This window comes from Ambystoma mexicanum, chromosome 1q, assembly GCF_040938575.1.
Source record: "Ambystoma mexicanum isolate Mex_15411 chromosome 1q, UKY_AmexF1_1, whole genome shotgun sequence".
NCBI lineage: Eukaryota > Metazoa > Chordata > Amphibia > Caudata > Ambystomatidae > Ambystoma > Ambystoma mexicanum.
Genome location: NC_090922.1, coordinates 74,798,641 through 74,816,437, shown reverse-complemented (window position 1 = coordinate 74,816,437; position 17,797 = coordinate 74,798,641). Strand labels below are relative to the sequence as shown.

The 17,797-nt window shown below is 49.6% G+C and overlaps 1 protein-coding gene across 1 annotated transcript in view; it reads left to right on the top strand.

Annotated features, from left to right (window-relative positions):
* Window positions 1-9,901, top strand: part of TUBB3 (tubulin beta 3 class III) — a 54,735-nt gene extending 44,834 nt beyond the window's left edge. Inside the window, exons 3-4 of the mRNA XM_069635561.1 lie at window positions 816-926; window positions 8,492-9,901. Coding sequence (XP_069491662.1) covers window positions 816-926; window positions 8,492-9,567 — 1,187 coding nt within the window. The 3' untranslated portion in view covers window positions 9,568-9,901. The remainder of the gene's footprint in view (window positions 1-815; window positions 927-8,491) is intronic.
* The last annotated feature ends 7,896 nt before the right edge of the window (window positions 9,902-17,797 follow it).

The window sequence follows — 17,797 nt, the reverse complement described above, 5'->3', positions numbered from 1 at the left end:
GTGTGCGCTGTGTTCTGATTGGAGGGGCTGGTTGACAGCTGCTGCCCAACAGCCCACCCCACACAGTGGCTTTTCAATACGTCTTGCTCCACAGTGGAGTTCAGCCTCCCTGTTCCTGCCTCACAGAGGTGCACCATGCCTCTGTCAGAATGCAGAACCCACCCCCCTCTAGCCCCCGCCCCCTGTGCCCTGGCGCACAGTAGTACCAGTGCTGTTCATACACGTAAGACGCTGCCACCCGCGCGCACTTCCGGTCAGAGGTTCCTGCCCTACAATACTACTTCCGGCCTTTCCTGGAAGAGGCGGTTCCGAGAGGCTCTGCGCCTGCCGAACGTCCTCCGTCCCCACCACCCCCCACCCCCTTCTCCCGCTGAAAGGGGCGGCCTACCCTGTCACAGGAGCAACGCAAAGCTGCCTGGCTGGGAACAGGCACTCCTGAACTGTCGGCGTGATGCTGTGGCCTGAGATGGCCCCATACGCGCCCCCGGTGGCCGCGTTCCCTCGCAGCTTCAATCCATCCCCACTCTAATCAAACACGTACTGTCCAATCCATCCCCGCCGTGAGCAGCATATACTGTTGGGATCTGCCAAGGGGCTGGTGGAGGTTGGTGGATGGTTGAAGGGAAAGAGGAAACGGAGTGAGCGAAGGTGAAAGAGAACGGATGAGCTGGGAGGAGAGTGAGTGGGGGCTCATAGCGCACTGCTCGTCCTCCTACATGCAAACGTCCTTGTAGGCTTGAATATTCTGGTTCTCACTGCCTAGAGTGTTTATTAAAAACATACCAAGAAAAACACATGTTTTTTTTTCTCCTCAGCTCACAAATATGTCCCTCGAGCGATACTGGTGGACCTGGAACCGGGGACCATGGACAGCGTCCGCTCCGGAGCATTTGGACATCTTTTCAGACCAGACAACTTCATCTTCGGTACCTATCAGCAGCGCGCGCAGTAGCGCATGCTCGGGTTTCTATCTATCAGCAGCGCGCAGTAGCACATGCTCGGGTTTCTATCTATCAGCAGCGCGCAGTAGCACATGCTCGGGTTTCTACCGCGCAGTAGCGCATGCTCGGGTTTCTATCTATCAGCAGCGCGCAGTAGCACATGCTCGGGTTTCTACCTATCAGCAGCGCGCAGTAGCACATGCTCGGGTTTCTATCTATCAGCAGCGCGCAGTAGCACATGCTCGGGTTTCTACCGCGCAGTAGCGCATGCTCGGGTTTCTATCTATCAGCAGCGCGCAGTAGCACATGCTCGGGTTTCTACCTATCAGCAGCGCGCAGTAGCGCATGCTCGGGTTTCTATCTATCAGCAGCGCGCAGTAGCACATGCTCGGGTTTCTACCTATCAGCAGCGCGCGCAGTAGTGCATGCTCGGGTTTCTATCTATCAGCAGCGCGCAGTAGCACATGCTCGGGTTTCTACCGCGCAGTAGCGCATGCTCGGGTTTCTACCTATCAGCAGCGCGCGCAGTAGTGCATGCTTGGTTTCTACGGGGTTCTTTCTGGGGCCTCTGGGACCAAAGCATCCCCCTTTCCGAGGGGAAAGAGCTTCTGCTGGCAACGCGTCCTGCTGCGTCCAGATGCCTCAGGGTTGCGTGCGCTATACACATATCCAAATAAATAGACACATACACGCTTTAATGGCTTGATGCTGATGGCTTAAAGTAGAGCACTCTCCCGGTTCTCCATGCATCCACCAGGCAGGATATACAACAACCTCCTACTGTTTACAGTCCAAGGGGAACAGTATGGATCCTATACACGAAGAACTTCAACTCATTTCCTGCACCCCAGAAGCCCCGCCCCAAACCCCTCCCCCAGGAGCCTCTGGCTCAGTGATCTACAGCACCCCGTGCATGGCTCTGTGGTTGACTTCATGGTCACAGGTTCAAATCCCGGCAGCCCTTTATCTCCCTCAGGGCGATACAGTGAGTGCCATTGCGCTGGGAACCCCTCATCTTCATTTATAATGCCAAGAAGCCCCCTGGAGCTGAACGGGGTCTGTACAACTACAGCTGTTGTGTTAAAAGCAAGAACAAAACTCCACCGAGTTCAAAATAACATTGTAACAAGATATGTGTCTCCTCACGCCTGTAATAATAATCATTTGATATTTGTATAGCTCTTTGATCCAAAGCGCTTTACATAGAACATATTTACATACATTATTATTACCCAATCAAAATTGGTATTCAGTTTATCGACCTCGGAAGGAGAGAAGGCTGAGTAGATCTGGACCCGCAACCTGCAGATGAAGCACAGATCCCAGCAGGGCGCGCCTAATCCGCTGAGCCATTTTCCCAGCTGACCCACAGCCATTCTTAAGCATTCAGTATAGGGCCTCCTCCCTGCTAGCTGTAAGACCAGCAAGGTCACAACCCTCTCACGAGGTAGGTAGCATTTGTGGTCAGTGGGAAAGGTGCACACACATTAGACTGGAACAATGACGAATTCCGGTAGCACAGATGTGATACAGAGCTTCTGTCTCCGCTCCCAGGTGTGCCATGCGCACCACAGCAGTCACCCTTTATACGAATTACCTCTGGTAGCTTGTTTTCTTGAATCAATATACGGAGGCAGGCTTTGATTTACTATAGGGTAGTACCCAAAGTGCAAGCCCGGGCTAATGCACATTGCAGATGGTATCCACAGATTTCCCCGGGACATAATTATAATTGTCCTTTTATAACGCGCTTTATTTATTTATTTAATTGTTTTGGTTTGTAATAAACCTTTACAATATAATACAAAAGACATATCAAGAAAAAAACACAACATGCTCGCATAAATAATCAATCCTTCGGGCTTTGGCGCCTTATAAATGAAATAACATAACATAACAATCCATCTAAAAACGTACACTTTCACATTAGAATATACAATCGACAATTACATTCATAAGAGAAAGGTGAAAAATACCAATATTGTAATAAACCTTTGCAATATAATACAAAAGACATATCAAGATACACAACATACTTGCATAAATAATTAATCTGTCCTAAAAACGTACACATACTCATTGCAATATACATTCATCAATTACATTCATAAAAGAGGAGAAAGAAAAATACCGATATCGCATGTTAAACAATAAAAAAAACAGTACTAACCGTCATACTAGGAGAGATCACAGATATTTCTCAGAAAGCCTGTGACTCGTAATATTAAGGCTACTGAGTTTTTGTGCCTCATTCTGTGCCAGAGCCATTCTCGATTGACACAGGAAATAGAATTCACAAATTGAGCAAAATACATTATGCGTTGACCCATAAGAGCAGGACAAATAAGCAACAAATGTTGAAGTGTTTCCCCCACCCCCTCTTTTTTTACAAAATCCACACCATTGCCAGCCTTCCCCCATTTTCATTCTTATATTCCTGATTTGATTTGTCTACATCACATTCAATCGACAGCGCATGGATTCATTTCCATGCAGAATGTGTCTGAATTAGATACCACACTTAGGGTGTCAGGCCAATCATTACCTCTATTAATTGCTTTGATCTGGTTGGGTTTGTTCAATAAAGTGCATCGTGCAATACTCATACTCTTGAGCCAGTTTTCACCTTCAATGTGCACATTCTTCATAAACAAACAAGATGTGGTATTAGCAGCAGAGACATATAAATCCTTGCCCCGAGGCATAATACATTTCCTCCATAAGAGGAGTCTTTTCCCAAGCACAAGTGAGTGCAGAGATTGTAGCCCAAATTCATATCTGACGACTTCCATAGGGATACATTTTGGTAAGAAAAATAAAATACCTCTCCATAGTCTATCTAACCTCAAGCAACTTTAGGTACTCCATAAAATCTGAGGCAAACAATTCCATACCATATAAAAGCCTCGGAATCAATTTCATGGTATCGTATTCCTTCAGAGGTTTCATTGTAAACTTGCCAAATTTCTTTTCGATAAGACGCATTTGTCTCAAAGCAACTTCGATTTTTGCATTCAACTGAGCTTTCATTAAGGAAATTGAACCTGTACCAGAAAAACAATAACCTAAATATTTGAATGCTGGTTGTATTTTAATGTGATTTCCCTCGCAGTACCATGTGTTAGCATTCTCACTCTTACTTGATTTGCCCATGCAGACAATAATAGCTTTCATAGGGTTAATTTTTTGTTGTAACTGATAAATGACGTGCTTTATGCCAGCAAGTGGTTTCTAAGCCCCGGATCAGGATTTGAACCTGTGTTTTCTTGCTTCCAAGACAAACGTGGAGCCCCAGAGCTAACCTTCCTCACCCACCACAATACCACTCAGACTGGCAGGATAAGCCCTGAATCGCAGTTTGTGAACGTGGGCAATTTTGTCTCTGGTGCCAGGCCCTCTGTCATCCCAGCCTGACACTGTTTGGGGTTTTTTCTCTGCAGGGCACTTAGGCAACAGGGTGCCTTTCCCTGCTGTGCGTGCAGGGAAATGAGAAATTTCCCCTGGAGTAGCTGGATCTAGACAGCATGAGATGAAAGGAGGCAAGGGACTGAGTAATGTCTCACAGAACATGGACTTCTGATCTGGGTCCCAAAGGATTTCAGAAACTCCATAATCCCAACACAAATACATGAGATGAAACAGCAGCACCCTGGGCACCCCAACCCTCATCTGCTTGGAGGAGCTTGGTGCTCTACCAGAAGCTCAACCATGTGACCAGGCACGGCATAATAGTGCTCGACTTCTAGTTCCTCACCATAATGTATATGCCGCATGCTCTGACATGCAGCGCCAGCCTCCACTCATGCCCCCGCATGCGCTATCATCGGCCACTCACACTCCCCGACAGTGTACCCCATTAGTCTTCACAATCAAATCATGCACAGATAGAGCCCCCCCATACACACACTCCTACTTATGCATGATTTCATATGCACTCCTTCCATCACATGCACCACGTTCAAGACACATGTTATTGACACACGCCCCCTTCTACATCCATGCCTGCTCTGTTATCAAATGAGGCGGTGACTCCACCGAAGCAGCCAAGCACATGTGTGCTTTTCCAACTTCCTCAAATTGATATCCACAAGAACAAGGAAAGAGAAGTTCCCCCAATGGAGGCTGAAGAGCAAGCCCGGTCTCCACACTTCTGGCCAGTGCACTGAGAACCCGCACTTTGCCTGCGCGGGTGTTGAAACCTCTAGGCTTTCTTTCTGGTTAATAATCTTTCCCCCTCTCATAAAAACAGTCTCCCTGGCATGCCACTGCCATGGAAAGATTCTAAGAAGAGATTTGCCCGATCGCTCTATTTCCCAGACATTAGAAGTGGGTTTCACCCTTCTCCCATTGCAACGTGAGCCGAGCCTGTCGAGGCCTCCTGTCAGGATTAGGTGACTGGGTTAGTAAGGGCACAGAGAGGGACACTCATGTCTCCCCTTTCCAGGCCACCCTGCCTTAGTTGCCATACTGGTCAAGTGGCACAGCGAGTAGAGCGCTCGCTTTGACATCCGTGCATGGCGGGGGCCAAACTCAGTCTTTCATCCTTCTGTGGTCGATAAATGAGCACCACACACCGTGGGTAATAATAAGCAGCGCTCAGATACCCGAGGGTTCGTAGCGCTATATAAATGCCAAATTATTATTATCATTATACCAGAAGAGGACACATGTTAAGATCCGTTGTATGGTCCACTGGGCACTCGGCAGCAGTGGTCCGAAGTTTCTCCGTGATCGCCTCTATTACTGTATGAAATAATGAATACACTGAGGACCTCTGAGGCCAACCACAATGAAAGGCTTACATCACATGCTGTACACGAGGTTGCCTGGAGGGCAGAGCTTTCTAATTCCTTGCACAGAGTTTCTGCACCTGAATGGCCCCACATCCAGAAGAACGCCAACCTTAACACCTAGTCTTCCCCAAATACATTACATCCCACACCGGTCTCCACTGCCTGCATGTGCTTAATGAGTGCTGTATACAAATAAGTAACATGCTTCTGGGGCACCCAGAAGAGTCTCTAGGAGAGGGTTGGAGGTTAGGGGGACTATATCCTCAGGTCTTTTCCAGACCTAGCAACACCCCTGGGGGTACCCATGCACAATACCATTTTCATGAAAAAAAAATAAACAAGGAACCTAACTTCAACATGAAGAATAGGAGGCGATAAACAGTGATAATGGACCTCATGAACCTTTGCAATGCAGAGGAATTACAGAGAACGGCATGGACACACACCATAACATGCACCACCATAGTGCCTGGAATACTGACGACGTGGGATTACACCACAGATCGCCCATGCCCCCAAAGGCACCTTTTACAAGGTGGTCATTTCAGGCAGATTGCATAGGAATCCTAAGCATTACCCCCAGCATGACAATCCAGCCTGGCGGTAAGGCAGTCATGCAGAGCAGGACATGGTATGTCTAGGCACAATGGCCGGAACATGAGGCAGATTGGCAAAAGGGGCGGTAAACACCTCCCACCGTTACCATGCATTTCACAAAGAAATTGACCACCAACCGGCATCAAAAAGATTGGCCCGCCTGGGGCGGGCATCGGAAACTCAGAGGGTTTAAATGGATGATCCCGCAAGATCCCCCCCGCCCCCCGGAGGGGAAGAAGGGGCTGATTCCATTCACTCGAAGCCTTAAGCAGTGGGGCAGCTCGAGCTGTCCAACCCCCGCTCCATTGCTTGGTCCCTCGCGCCAAGGCATCACCGTGCGCAATGCTCCAGCCCTCCTGGATAACCTTGCATGACTCCTCTCAGCTCTGCAGCCTTGACATGCATGTCCCAGCCGCTTCCTGCATAACCCGCTTCCCTTCACATCAAAATGTCCTTCTCCTAGTCCACACTTAGGCGCTGATTTAGGCCAAGCAAACCTGTATTCATTGCTTTGTGTTTCTTTATAATTCTTCTCACTGAAATGTTTTATGTAGAGCAACCCAGCTTTCCATAATTGTCTTCTGGCCTTCTTTATTATCTGATCTGTGGCTGGGATGGGGTTAGGCGGTTACAAGGACACCTTTTTAAAGCTTGCACACATGTTTAAAATCGTATTCTGGCCTCAAAGGCCTTTCCAGTTATTAATTCAGTGGTTTGAACACCTGCTACCCGAGCTGTCGTTAGAGGGGTGTTGGGGGGGCTATAGCCTCGGCTCTTTTGGTTGTAGCCCCAGATAGAGGCTCAGAGGCTACAACCAATGGACTCGCTAGCCCCGAGTCCCAACAGCCCCGACATTAGCATAGCCCCAGATCCTTTGCAGACCTAGCAACACCCCAGCCCGCTGCCATGATCTTTGTTTTGCCCTGGCAAAGGTTTGAAGGAGGCCAGCCGAGCAAACCCAGCCTCATACCTTCCCAAGGTTGATAAAATTAGAACCATTGACTTTGCCAATAATAGCAGTACTGCTACAAACTTTATCTAGAACCCGAGTGGGAACAACTATTATTGCCATTACACAGCAACAGAGAAAGGCTACCAGCCAATGGGACGAGGTGAACATTCTACACCCGCTTCCTGCTGAAAAACAGAAGTGTCTGGCGGCTGAAGGGTTTCTTGGCGCTCCTGCTTATGACTTGCAGAGACACTTGCATGTGGTCTCCAGATGTCTTGGACTACAACTCTCATCAGCCCTAGCTAGCATGATGGACGGTGAGGGACCATGGGAGGTGTGGTCCAAATTAGAAAATGTCTGGATTTTGCTCTCCTGGAGATGCACATACACAGATGGTCAATTTCCTGAATTATGTATTTATGAAATTGATGAAGCTTGTACACTCCCCCCTTACACACACATCCAGAAACCACTTGCACCCATTCTATGATGAATTCCGCTGCGCTGCTGTGCCCCTCCTGCATGAACAAAGCCCCATAACACCCTTTTCCACGTGTGAGGTTCCAAAAACAAAAAGGACATTTGATCATAAGGTGTGACCTACCAGAAGTACAAAGAGACCTCTGCTATTGCACGTGCACCATCTCACATGCACCACATGGTGCGTCAGGCTCATCAAATGTACAGGAAACCTTGTGCAGATGCATTGCTAGGGGAATGCAAGGGTGGGGGATATAGCCCCGGGTCTTTTGGTTGTAGCCCCGGATAGAAGCTCACGGGCTATAAGCAAAAGTCTAGCTAGCCCCGAGTCCCGACAGTCCCAGCATTAGCGTAGCCCCGGATCTTTTCCAGACCTAGCAACGCCCCTGCTCTCGTGTGTGCAGCTTCAGTGTATTCAATAAGTGCCTATCTCCACAGCGATGCACACTGCGGTCAGCTCCTAGAAAAGGAATCAGTGTCTTACACATAACTATGTAGAGTAGGTGAGTAGGTTTGTAGCCAACACATCTTTGCTCCATGAGAATCATTCTGGCAGCCTCATCATTCCCTAAAAGGCCTGGAGATCTGCGTACTGTGCCCTCCCCTTAGACCAGCACACTTCATCCAAATAACACTGCCCGTCCACTTTTGTCCCCAATTGCTCTGCTGAGGCCCCTTTAAGTGATTTAAAACCTAACACTGTCTGTTACTTGTTGTTCGCTTTACAGGACAGAGCGGTGCTGGTAACAACTGGGCAAAAGGCCACTACACCGAGGGCGCAGAGCTGGTGGACTCCGTCCTGGATGTGGTGAGAAAGGAGTGTGAGAACTGCGACTGCCTTCAAGGATTTCAGCTGACCCATTCCCTTGGCGGGGGCACTGGCTCCGGAATGGGCACCCTCCTGATCAGTAAAGTCCGAGAAGAGTACCCCGACCGTATCATGAACACGTTTAGCGTCGTGCCCTCGCCAAAGGTGTCCGACACCGTGGTGGAGCCCTACAACGCCACACTCTCGATTCACCAACTTGTTGAAAACACAGATGAGACCTACTGCATTGACAATGAAGCCTTGTATGACATCTGTTTCCGAACCCTCAAACTGGCCACCCCTACCTACGGGGACCTCAACCACCTTGTGTCTGCCACAATGAGCGGAGTCACCACCTCCTTGAGGTTCCCAGGTCAACTCAATGCTGATCTGAGGAAGCTGGCAGTCAACATGGTCCCATTCCCCCGTCTTCACTTCTTTATGCCCGGCTTTGCCCCCCTCACTGCACGCGGAAGCCAACAATACAGAGCCCTGACTGTTCCCGAACTCACTCAACAGATGTTTGATGCCAAGAACATGATGGCCGCTTGCGATCCTCGTCATGGCCGCTACCTCACCGTAGCCACTGTCTTCCGGGGACGCATGTCCATGAAGGAAGTTGATGAACAGATGCTGGCCATCCAGAGTAAAAACAGCAGCTACTTTGTGGAATGGATCCCCAACAACGTGAAGGTGGCCGTTTGTGACATCCCCCCCAGGGGCCTCAAAATGTCTTCCACCTTCATTGGCAACAGCACAGCCATCCAGGAACTGTTCAAGCGCATCTCGGAGCAATTCACTGCCATGTTCCGACGCAAAGCCTTCTTGCACTGGTACACAGGGGAGGGCATGGACGAGATGGAGTTCACCGAGGCAGAGAGCAACATGAACGATCTCGTGTCCGAGTACCAGCAGTACCAGGACGCCACTGCCGAAGAAGAAGGCGAAATGTATGAAGACGACGAGGAGGAGTCCGAGGCCCAAGGCGGCAAGTGAAGACCAACTCATGTCGTTAGTGTCTCAGGCATTTCTTAACTCAACAGGATATATCATCAGCTATCAGGTCCAAGAAGTCCTTTGTCGTCGCTACTCATTTAGCTGAAAACTAGACCATAGCTTCATACCGCCTATGGTTTGGCGTGGCAAGAGTTGCAACATTCCATTTTTACGAACTTAGCGCCATTCTCAACTCTTCAGCCCGGGACTTTTATTTTTTAGCCTCGAACAAATAGATTGTCCAGAATCTTTTCTTGTTTCTGCCATTTTGTTATTTTCGATTGGGGATACTTTAATAAAAATATTCCGCTGCCCAGTTGGTGGCACTCTGGAAGTTTCTTATCTGATTATTCCTTTCTACAGGAAATTTGCTTGCTCTGCAAAACTGGAGGACATCTTCAACGTTGAAGGCTCTTTGGCTGCCAGAGGTTGCCGTGCAGAGCTTCGTTAGCGCAGCGGCGGCCCATGACCGTTCTCTTCCAGTGTATCAATAAAGCCTGCATAACTTCCATGGTGTTTAATATTGCTTTGAACGAATGGACTGGTTTCTTTTTCATTGCATCAACTTTGAATTTTCGCACTGCGAATAAAAGCAGTTCCCTCCACTTTAGAACGGGCAAGCCCATAGGTCACAGCCTTTTGGCAGTCTGAGCAAGCACCATTTTGCAAACCAACTGCAGTGTTTGTCACACACTCTTTAATAAAGCCTAACCCTGAAAACATGGCACTTCCCAAATATGGCGAACAGTTGGTGATCAAAATGAAGCGTGGCTGCAGAGATTGGCTCACAAAAGCGAATGTGGGAAAGTAGGCAATGGACAAAACCAGGAAATGGTTGTATTTTTTCACATCATGTTCCTCTTTGCACCCTAAATGCCTTTTCTTTTCCATTGCTGCCTTTTTGTTTGCATCCCATTTTGTTTCTGCAGCCATCATGATGTCTCACTCTCGGCAGGATAGCTCCGGTGCAACGTGCTCGTCTTGGAAGCAAGATTACACGCAGCAACACAGATTCGATCCCCGGGTCTGCACTTTGACATCTCTGGGTATTAAGCACATTATAAATAACCAATTATTATCATAATTTCCCTCCTTGCTATTTTTGTCCCATTGGCCTTTTCCTACCCAGTGGCTTTTTTCTTCTCCATTGCGATTAGTCGTGTCAGCAAGTTGATTATTACTCTGAGTTCAGCACCTGTACTGTAACTGGAGCTTAAGAACCTCACCCCCTTTGCACTGTGAACTTTGACTACACTTGGCTACACTGAGCCACACTTTCCAGGGTTCCCATATCTCCTTCAATTGGCAACAACTTAGCTACAAATTCAGAGGCCATTTGCAAGCCTCCAAACCTTTCTCCCAGAAGTAGGAAGATGTGTCACTCACAAATGATGTGTTTATTCATTAAACAAGAACCTGAAACCAAAAACTAGCTCCACAAGCAGCACTGGGTAAAGAACCCAACGTTGCCGATTAAAGACAAACTTGTAAGACCACCAGGCCAGCTCATGTGGCGGAGACTGCGCTCTTCAGCGCGAGAGAGTGGCGTAGAAACAGGGGCGGACTGGCCTGTAGGGCCTGTGGGGAACTCTGAGAATTCCTGCTAGGGCCTGTGGGGAACTCTGGAAATTTCCTGGTAGGGCCTGTGGGGAACTCTGGAGATTTCCTGGTAGGCCTCCGCACCCAGGGCCTCTTTTGTGTGGTATTTCCAAATGTTCCCATAGGAAAAGGGTTGGGCTAGCTGAACACGTGCAATATGGGACCACTTTGAAAAGTATTCCCAGGCCACCCCTGAGTAGAAAGAGGTAGGCCCCAGTTTTTTTGAAAGGAAGAGGGAAGGCAGCAGCTACAACTACCACCAAGAGACTGAGGCACTGATGACCCACAACGGTCACAAAAAATACTGACTCTGCTGCCGCCTTCTCTAGACTCTTAAGATTTCCCACCTATCACGTTTCCAGGCTAACCCCCCCATCCTTGTAACCATAGGGAAAAGAGAGCTCGCCTCCTGGCACACGGTGGCAGACTCCCTGCTGAGCAGCAATTTCTAAGCCACCCAAAGTGTAATCCTCCTTATAAAATGAAGCGCCTTGCGGAGACAAAGCCAAGGCGGCCTGGACTTGGAACCCGCACCATCTTCTGGCCTTACAAGGAAAGGGCTGACAGGGTTCAATGTTACTCAGTAATTTAAAAGGCTGCGGAAATTCACGACTTAAATAGTGCGTTTATTTACATCGGCCACCCAGCCTGCATAGTTACGGACGAATGCAGACTAATGTTACGTGAACTCAATAGAGATGTAGTAGGAAGATCTCATTGGTCCTGAGCCAAAATGGCGGAACAGGGGACAAATGGCTGCTGGGCAGGCTTTGAAGAAGGACCAGAATGGTGCTAAACGCTGAGACCTTTTCCGCCACACCTAGCAAAGCTTGGCAGGATGGGTACCAATGGTCTTCTCGATGCATCTGCTCAATACACGTCATTATATGCAATGCTGCCTACTGGATCCTGGGCTCTCATGAATCTTAGTGAGGGGAGAAGAGTGTTGGCAGGGGGGGCGCCTCTGATTTACAAGCCCCTGTCATTCAAGTAAGCTTCCCTTGCAATTCCTCCTCCACGGTCCAATGCCAGCATACCATGCAGGGTTCAGTAGGAAGGGCTGTACATTATGGCCACCATCAATATTATGATTTAACTTAAAATCCCCGGCAGTGGCCACAAGGAACTACGAACATGGGAGACGAGCCCCAACAAGCAGGCACTTAACTATGCTCTGACAGGAGAAAGCAAGGGGTTCAGCAGGAACTACACAAAGCGAGAAAACGGGGAGAACAACATCGCTCCCCACCCCCCACCCCCGCTTCGTCTGCACATGTTGTCTTTCTAAGATCTAACCTTATTAGAGGTATTGTGTTGTGTTGCTTAATGAAGCATTAGGCCTTTGCCAGAGGGCTCTATTGTGTGGTAGGTGGGTTCCATGTCATTTCATCGCAGGAGGTTTTTTCGCAGGAATTTTTACTGCCAATTTTTTAGCGAAAAATCCCATCAAATTTTTTTACAATTATTTTAGAGGGAATACCCCCCATTACCTTTCATTTTCTATTTATTCCCAAACACCCACACCACATATATATAATTTTTAAACCCCCGCCCCATTAAAATGTGATGGGTTTTCGTCCCGCGATGAAAGGACGTTGTACCTGTAGGTGACAGTCGACCAAGTTAGTGGTCCTGACCCAAAGGCAAGGGCCCTTAGTGAGGGCCAAGGTCAACTAGCAAATGCTACAGCCTGATGCTAAGGGCCCCAAATGCTATCATGCAGAGGAATATAGAGCAGCCTCACCTTGGGCTTCCTGTGACACAGCTCTGTCCTCTCTCCTTTACCAGTGCCCAGTGTGTGTGCACATCATTAATTAGTGCCCGGGGCAGCAACCAATCAGGTTGATTGGATCGCGGACTGAATCCCACGATCCAAGCCTGCGTGCAATGCAACCTGACAGCTGATTCCCCTTCTGCCATCTCCCTCCGCCCCCACACTCCCTTCCCTTCATGTTAAATTTCCAGGCCCTCCTGCCCCCACTTACCTTTTTTCATCAGCTGCGGTCGCGCCTGTCACTGCCGCTAATGGTGCCGCTCCATCTCCATCCTAGCTGCCATGGAAATGGAAGAGGGGCTCCGTATGGAGCCCCGCCTTCCTGATCCATGGCGGCCTTCTAAATAAAGTATTTTCTTTCAAGGAACAGCACGCAGTGAGGCGTTCCATTCATTCAATGAAAATACATTGGGGTTAGGTGGTAACAGCACCAGGGACCCTCGTTGAAGGCCCTCGCTACTCTCGGGCCTATAACTCGGGCCAAGGCCATTAGCATCCATTCATGCCCGTGGAATGGGTGGTTATTGCTTAAGATATGCCGCATTTACAGGCGGTTCGAGCCCCATTCCAGACTTGCTGATTGGCTTGAGAGCCGGGCGCTGTGAGAAGACTAAAGGAGAAGCAGGGAACGTGGGTTTGTACTCTGGCCAGAGCATAGGTTCCACACTTTCTGTCTGAAGAGCAGAAAACATGATATGATAGGTTATTTATAACGCACTTAATACCCAGAGGTTTCTCAGCTCGGACTCGGGGATCGAACCTGTGTCGTCTTGCTTCCAAGGCAAGCACGTTGCCCCTGAGCTATCCTCCTAAGAGGAAGCTTTAAAATGCGTGCTGTCAGCCTGCTCCCAAGTTAAGGGCCGAGGCAAAGCCAAGGGCGCTTAATGAGGAAGTAAGGGCCAATAATACGACTGCCATCCCATACAAGTTGGGCTGTAACCCCCTATGATAATGACCAAAACGCCTTTGAAAGGAAAATGTGAAGGGAAGAGTCAGCGTGTGATGGGTCAGGAAAACAAGAGGAGAAAACAAATAGGACAGGCAGCCACACAATGCCTTGACGCAGGCGGGCAGCAACAGAAAGGACGGACAAGTGAATGTTGTGTGTGTAGGTGGGCACCAGGCACTAAACATGGAGAGGCGAACGCGTGCAGGGAGACAGAGCGGCAGACACCGGAAGCGGGCGAGCGGGTAGTCCAGGGAGGGCAGAGAAGACAGTAAGGAGGGAAAGCAGAAGCGGGCGAGCGGGGTGGCCCGCTGGGAGTGGCAACTGGGCACAGCAGTGCATGACAGAGAGATCGAGACGTCCCTGGCATCATGCAACAGCGGGTAGGCAGAAGAACAAGGCTGTCAGCAGGCCTCCAGAGTGACTGCTGCGGGTGCACAACATGGCGCTTCCTAGAAGGGAAGTTGGGGCCTTGGCTGTGAGGGAGGCAGGCTCTGGGGCCACCAATGCTCCCATGGAATAATATGGCAGCAATGCCCCGCTGCATTAAGGGCCTGAGTGAAGTAAGGTGGCGGGCCATTACCAGACCCGGCTGAAGCAGTGGGAAGATTGGGCTTTAGCCCCCAGCCCCGAAATCTTGGGTTATGTTGACTTGACCCGGATGACCTGCAGAGCCGTGGCCGGACAGGACACAGACAATAAACAGTGCCTTTGGCTGCACAGTTAACAAAGGCCCGGCAGTTATTAATGTAAAGCATTTCATTGTTAGCACCTGCATTCTTACGCATGCATTTTTAGGCGATTTAAATCGCGACGGGGGTTGGTACTTGCATGTCAGGATAGCGATTGGGAGTGGAGAGGGGACGCAGACCGCGCATTCTCTCAGCAGTCCTTAAGTGTGTGGTTTCAGACGCGAAGGAGAAAGTTAACCGCTTGTAACAATGAAGCTGCAACAACACAGTCTCCATAGAATGCGTAAAGAAGTTAGATGCCCCCACACTGGTACGTTTGCCCCTCCCCTTCAGTCTCTGAAGTAAGTCCCTGTACCAGAATGTAATGGTTAGTCTGCCCGCTCTCATCCCCTCCCCCGAACCCTGTGGCATTTTATTCTAGTTTTACCCCAGGCAACATGTACACCAAAAAAGAGACGCACACACCGGGAGGTGTGGGTGGGGGTACTAGTATGGAAGGGGGGGGCACAGCACATGAATACATGTAACCCGGAAGAGATTGGGGTCATGGAGAAAGCGGAGGAAGGCCACGGCCAATGCCCCGACTGAAGGGCCGCATGGACCCCCTGCATGGCCATGCCAATCCATACATAGGGCCTCATCACGACTTGGGCGGTAACGCCGGCGCTATTAGCGCCGGCGCTATCTGCCCTACAGTCGAACTCGCCGGCACTAATAGCGCCGGATCATGAGTTTGGCGGTAATGTTAATCCCCATTCCCCATTGAGCCCATTCGGGAATGCCCCATTCCCCATTGGGCTCAATGGGGAAATTTCGCGCTAATCCCGCCGGCGGATTTCCCGCCGGCGGTATGAGCGCGAATTTTCTGTGGATTTCCCCCCAGCTCAGAGGTACCGCCAAAGTCGTATGAGGCCCTATGTGCTTCTAGGGCAGTGGTATTCAAACCTTTTAATGCTGAGCCCCCTGGAGTAAAAATATTACTGCTGAGCCCCCCCTGGAGTAGAAATAGGGCTGCCGCCCCCCCTCTCCCCCCAGACACCATATCTGCCTATATTTTCTATTGAAAGCAGTCACTTTACCTGCTTTTTAAAGAGCCCTTCCTAGGGGGGCCAGCCCCACAGTTGGAAGACCGCCTCTCTAGGGAGAGGGGGCCAGGCAAGTTGAGCATAGCTGAGAGACTAATAGCGCTGGGCTTGCCCTGGCGGCTACAGCCCACGCTCCCCGCATTGGGAGGGGTGCTCACGCAGAGTGCTACAGACGTATATGGAATTCCCAAGTCACCTGCAGAGCTTCCAGAAGGCACTGAAAGAGCATTTCCTGAAGTAGGAAAAACAGTCTAGGAAGGAGACTAACATTTCCAAGGTGTGTGCAGGACCACGGGTGTTGCTAGGTCTGGGGAAAAGATCTGCGGCTAAGCTAATGTCGGGGATGGCTAGCCTTTTGGTTGTAGCCCTTGAGCTTCTATCCGGGGCTACAGCCGAAAGATCCGGGCTATAGCCCCCTCAGGACCACCCTAGCAATGCCTTTGTGCAGGACTGCAAAGATAACGTCAGAACAGCAGAGTCGCTCTTTTCAGCAGGAACTGAAAAAGGCACGGCCGGGTTTCTGGTACTGAAGGAGGCCATTCTAACAGACGGACTGCCATCTTGGGTTGGGTTGTAAAGGGAGAGTTTAGAAGTTGATGAGGACACCAAATGTCAAGACAAGGTAGTGTGGGACATATGCTGGCTTCTAATGTATTGGTGCACCCAGCGTGCCAGACACCCACGTGCCCTCTCCCAGATACATGCCCATCCCCAAGCCTCGATCTCAGGGCCTGAACACGGCCGCCTTCCCCATCCCTGCTTAATAGACTGGGCGATGCCCAGTCAGGTTACGGTAAGTGGCGCAGGGTAGCCTGGGGGCATGGGGAGCTGCCATTGGCATGAATAAAGGAGGCTTATCAGGTCTGACATGTAGTGGATTGCTTACATTGGAGATATTGGGGCACCCGCCCTCCCCCACCCCCGTTAGGAGGGAATGACTAGACAATGGAACCCATGCTTCATTGTTAATAACTAAAAGACAATGCTGATGCAATACCTCTTCTCTCACCACTGGTGGTCACCTGCCTTCCCAACTTTCCTTCCCTCTTCTAATACCGCTTTGCTCTTCTGCTGCCAATGCCACCCCACCGACCACTGTGGGAATATAAGTAGGTCTCCTGACCCCTCCTTTCTGCTCATCATGACAACAAGCGGCCTTCTGCTGATCTCTCCATCCAACCTGCCCTTTTCCTCTGATAGATAATCCTTGGTTTCTTGCTGCTTTGCTCCAGGTGCTCCCCTCCCCATTGCAACCAATAGTTCTGGCTTTTGCAGATGTCCATTGCATTTTACATGTATGGGCATGGCTTTGGGTCACTGCCAAGAAGAGCAGGCTCAGCGCACAGATCATGCGAGCTGAAGGTCCTGTGTTATGTGACTATTAAGATCTTACACCTGCAGCTGAGGCAAGGCGTCTGAAGCTTGTACAGCCAGCTCTGGAGGGTCATACAATGATTTTGCTGTCTGCAGCATCAGGCCTAGACTCGTCAATACTGTTAAAACACACCTTTCAGCCACAATCCCCCAGGGCCGTAAGCAATGTCCAAAAGAACACTGTAGCCTCTAACAATATGGGTACCTCAGGGACAAGAAGCAGGATTGCATCATTCCCAAATAGAACACAGACCTACATGAGACATGTGAAGGGCCGGATGTACTACTTGATAATGGTCCTTTGCACCACAGTGAGAATATTGCACTGTGCCAAGAGCCAGCGCCAGTTTACCAGCCGGCTCCAAGCAAAGAGGGCATCAATATTCATGTAAGTATGACAGATATAACTGACGCAAGGAAGATCCAATGATGTGAAATCATCTGCCCATTTCTGAGAAGCATTTTAGCAGCATTAATGCCTTACCATTTATCGCCAGGATAACTTGAACAGCTGCTCTACCCCGTACTCGCCTGCGAGATTCCCCGCTTCATACCAAAGCATAAGCTCCATGCATACCTGAAACCTGACAACCATGCAAGGGCTGCAGATTCGAAATATCAAAATACCAAATGCTGCACATGCAGGATTAGAGGGTGGTTCTTTTAGCCAAACAGAGTAAAAGTATTTAGGCAATAAGCTTACCTTATGAGGTAATGGCCCGCAGGTGGGGTACTATTGCCATTACTACCCCGTCCCGTT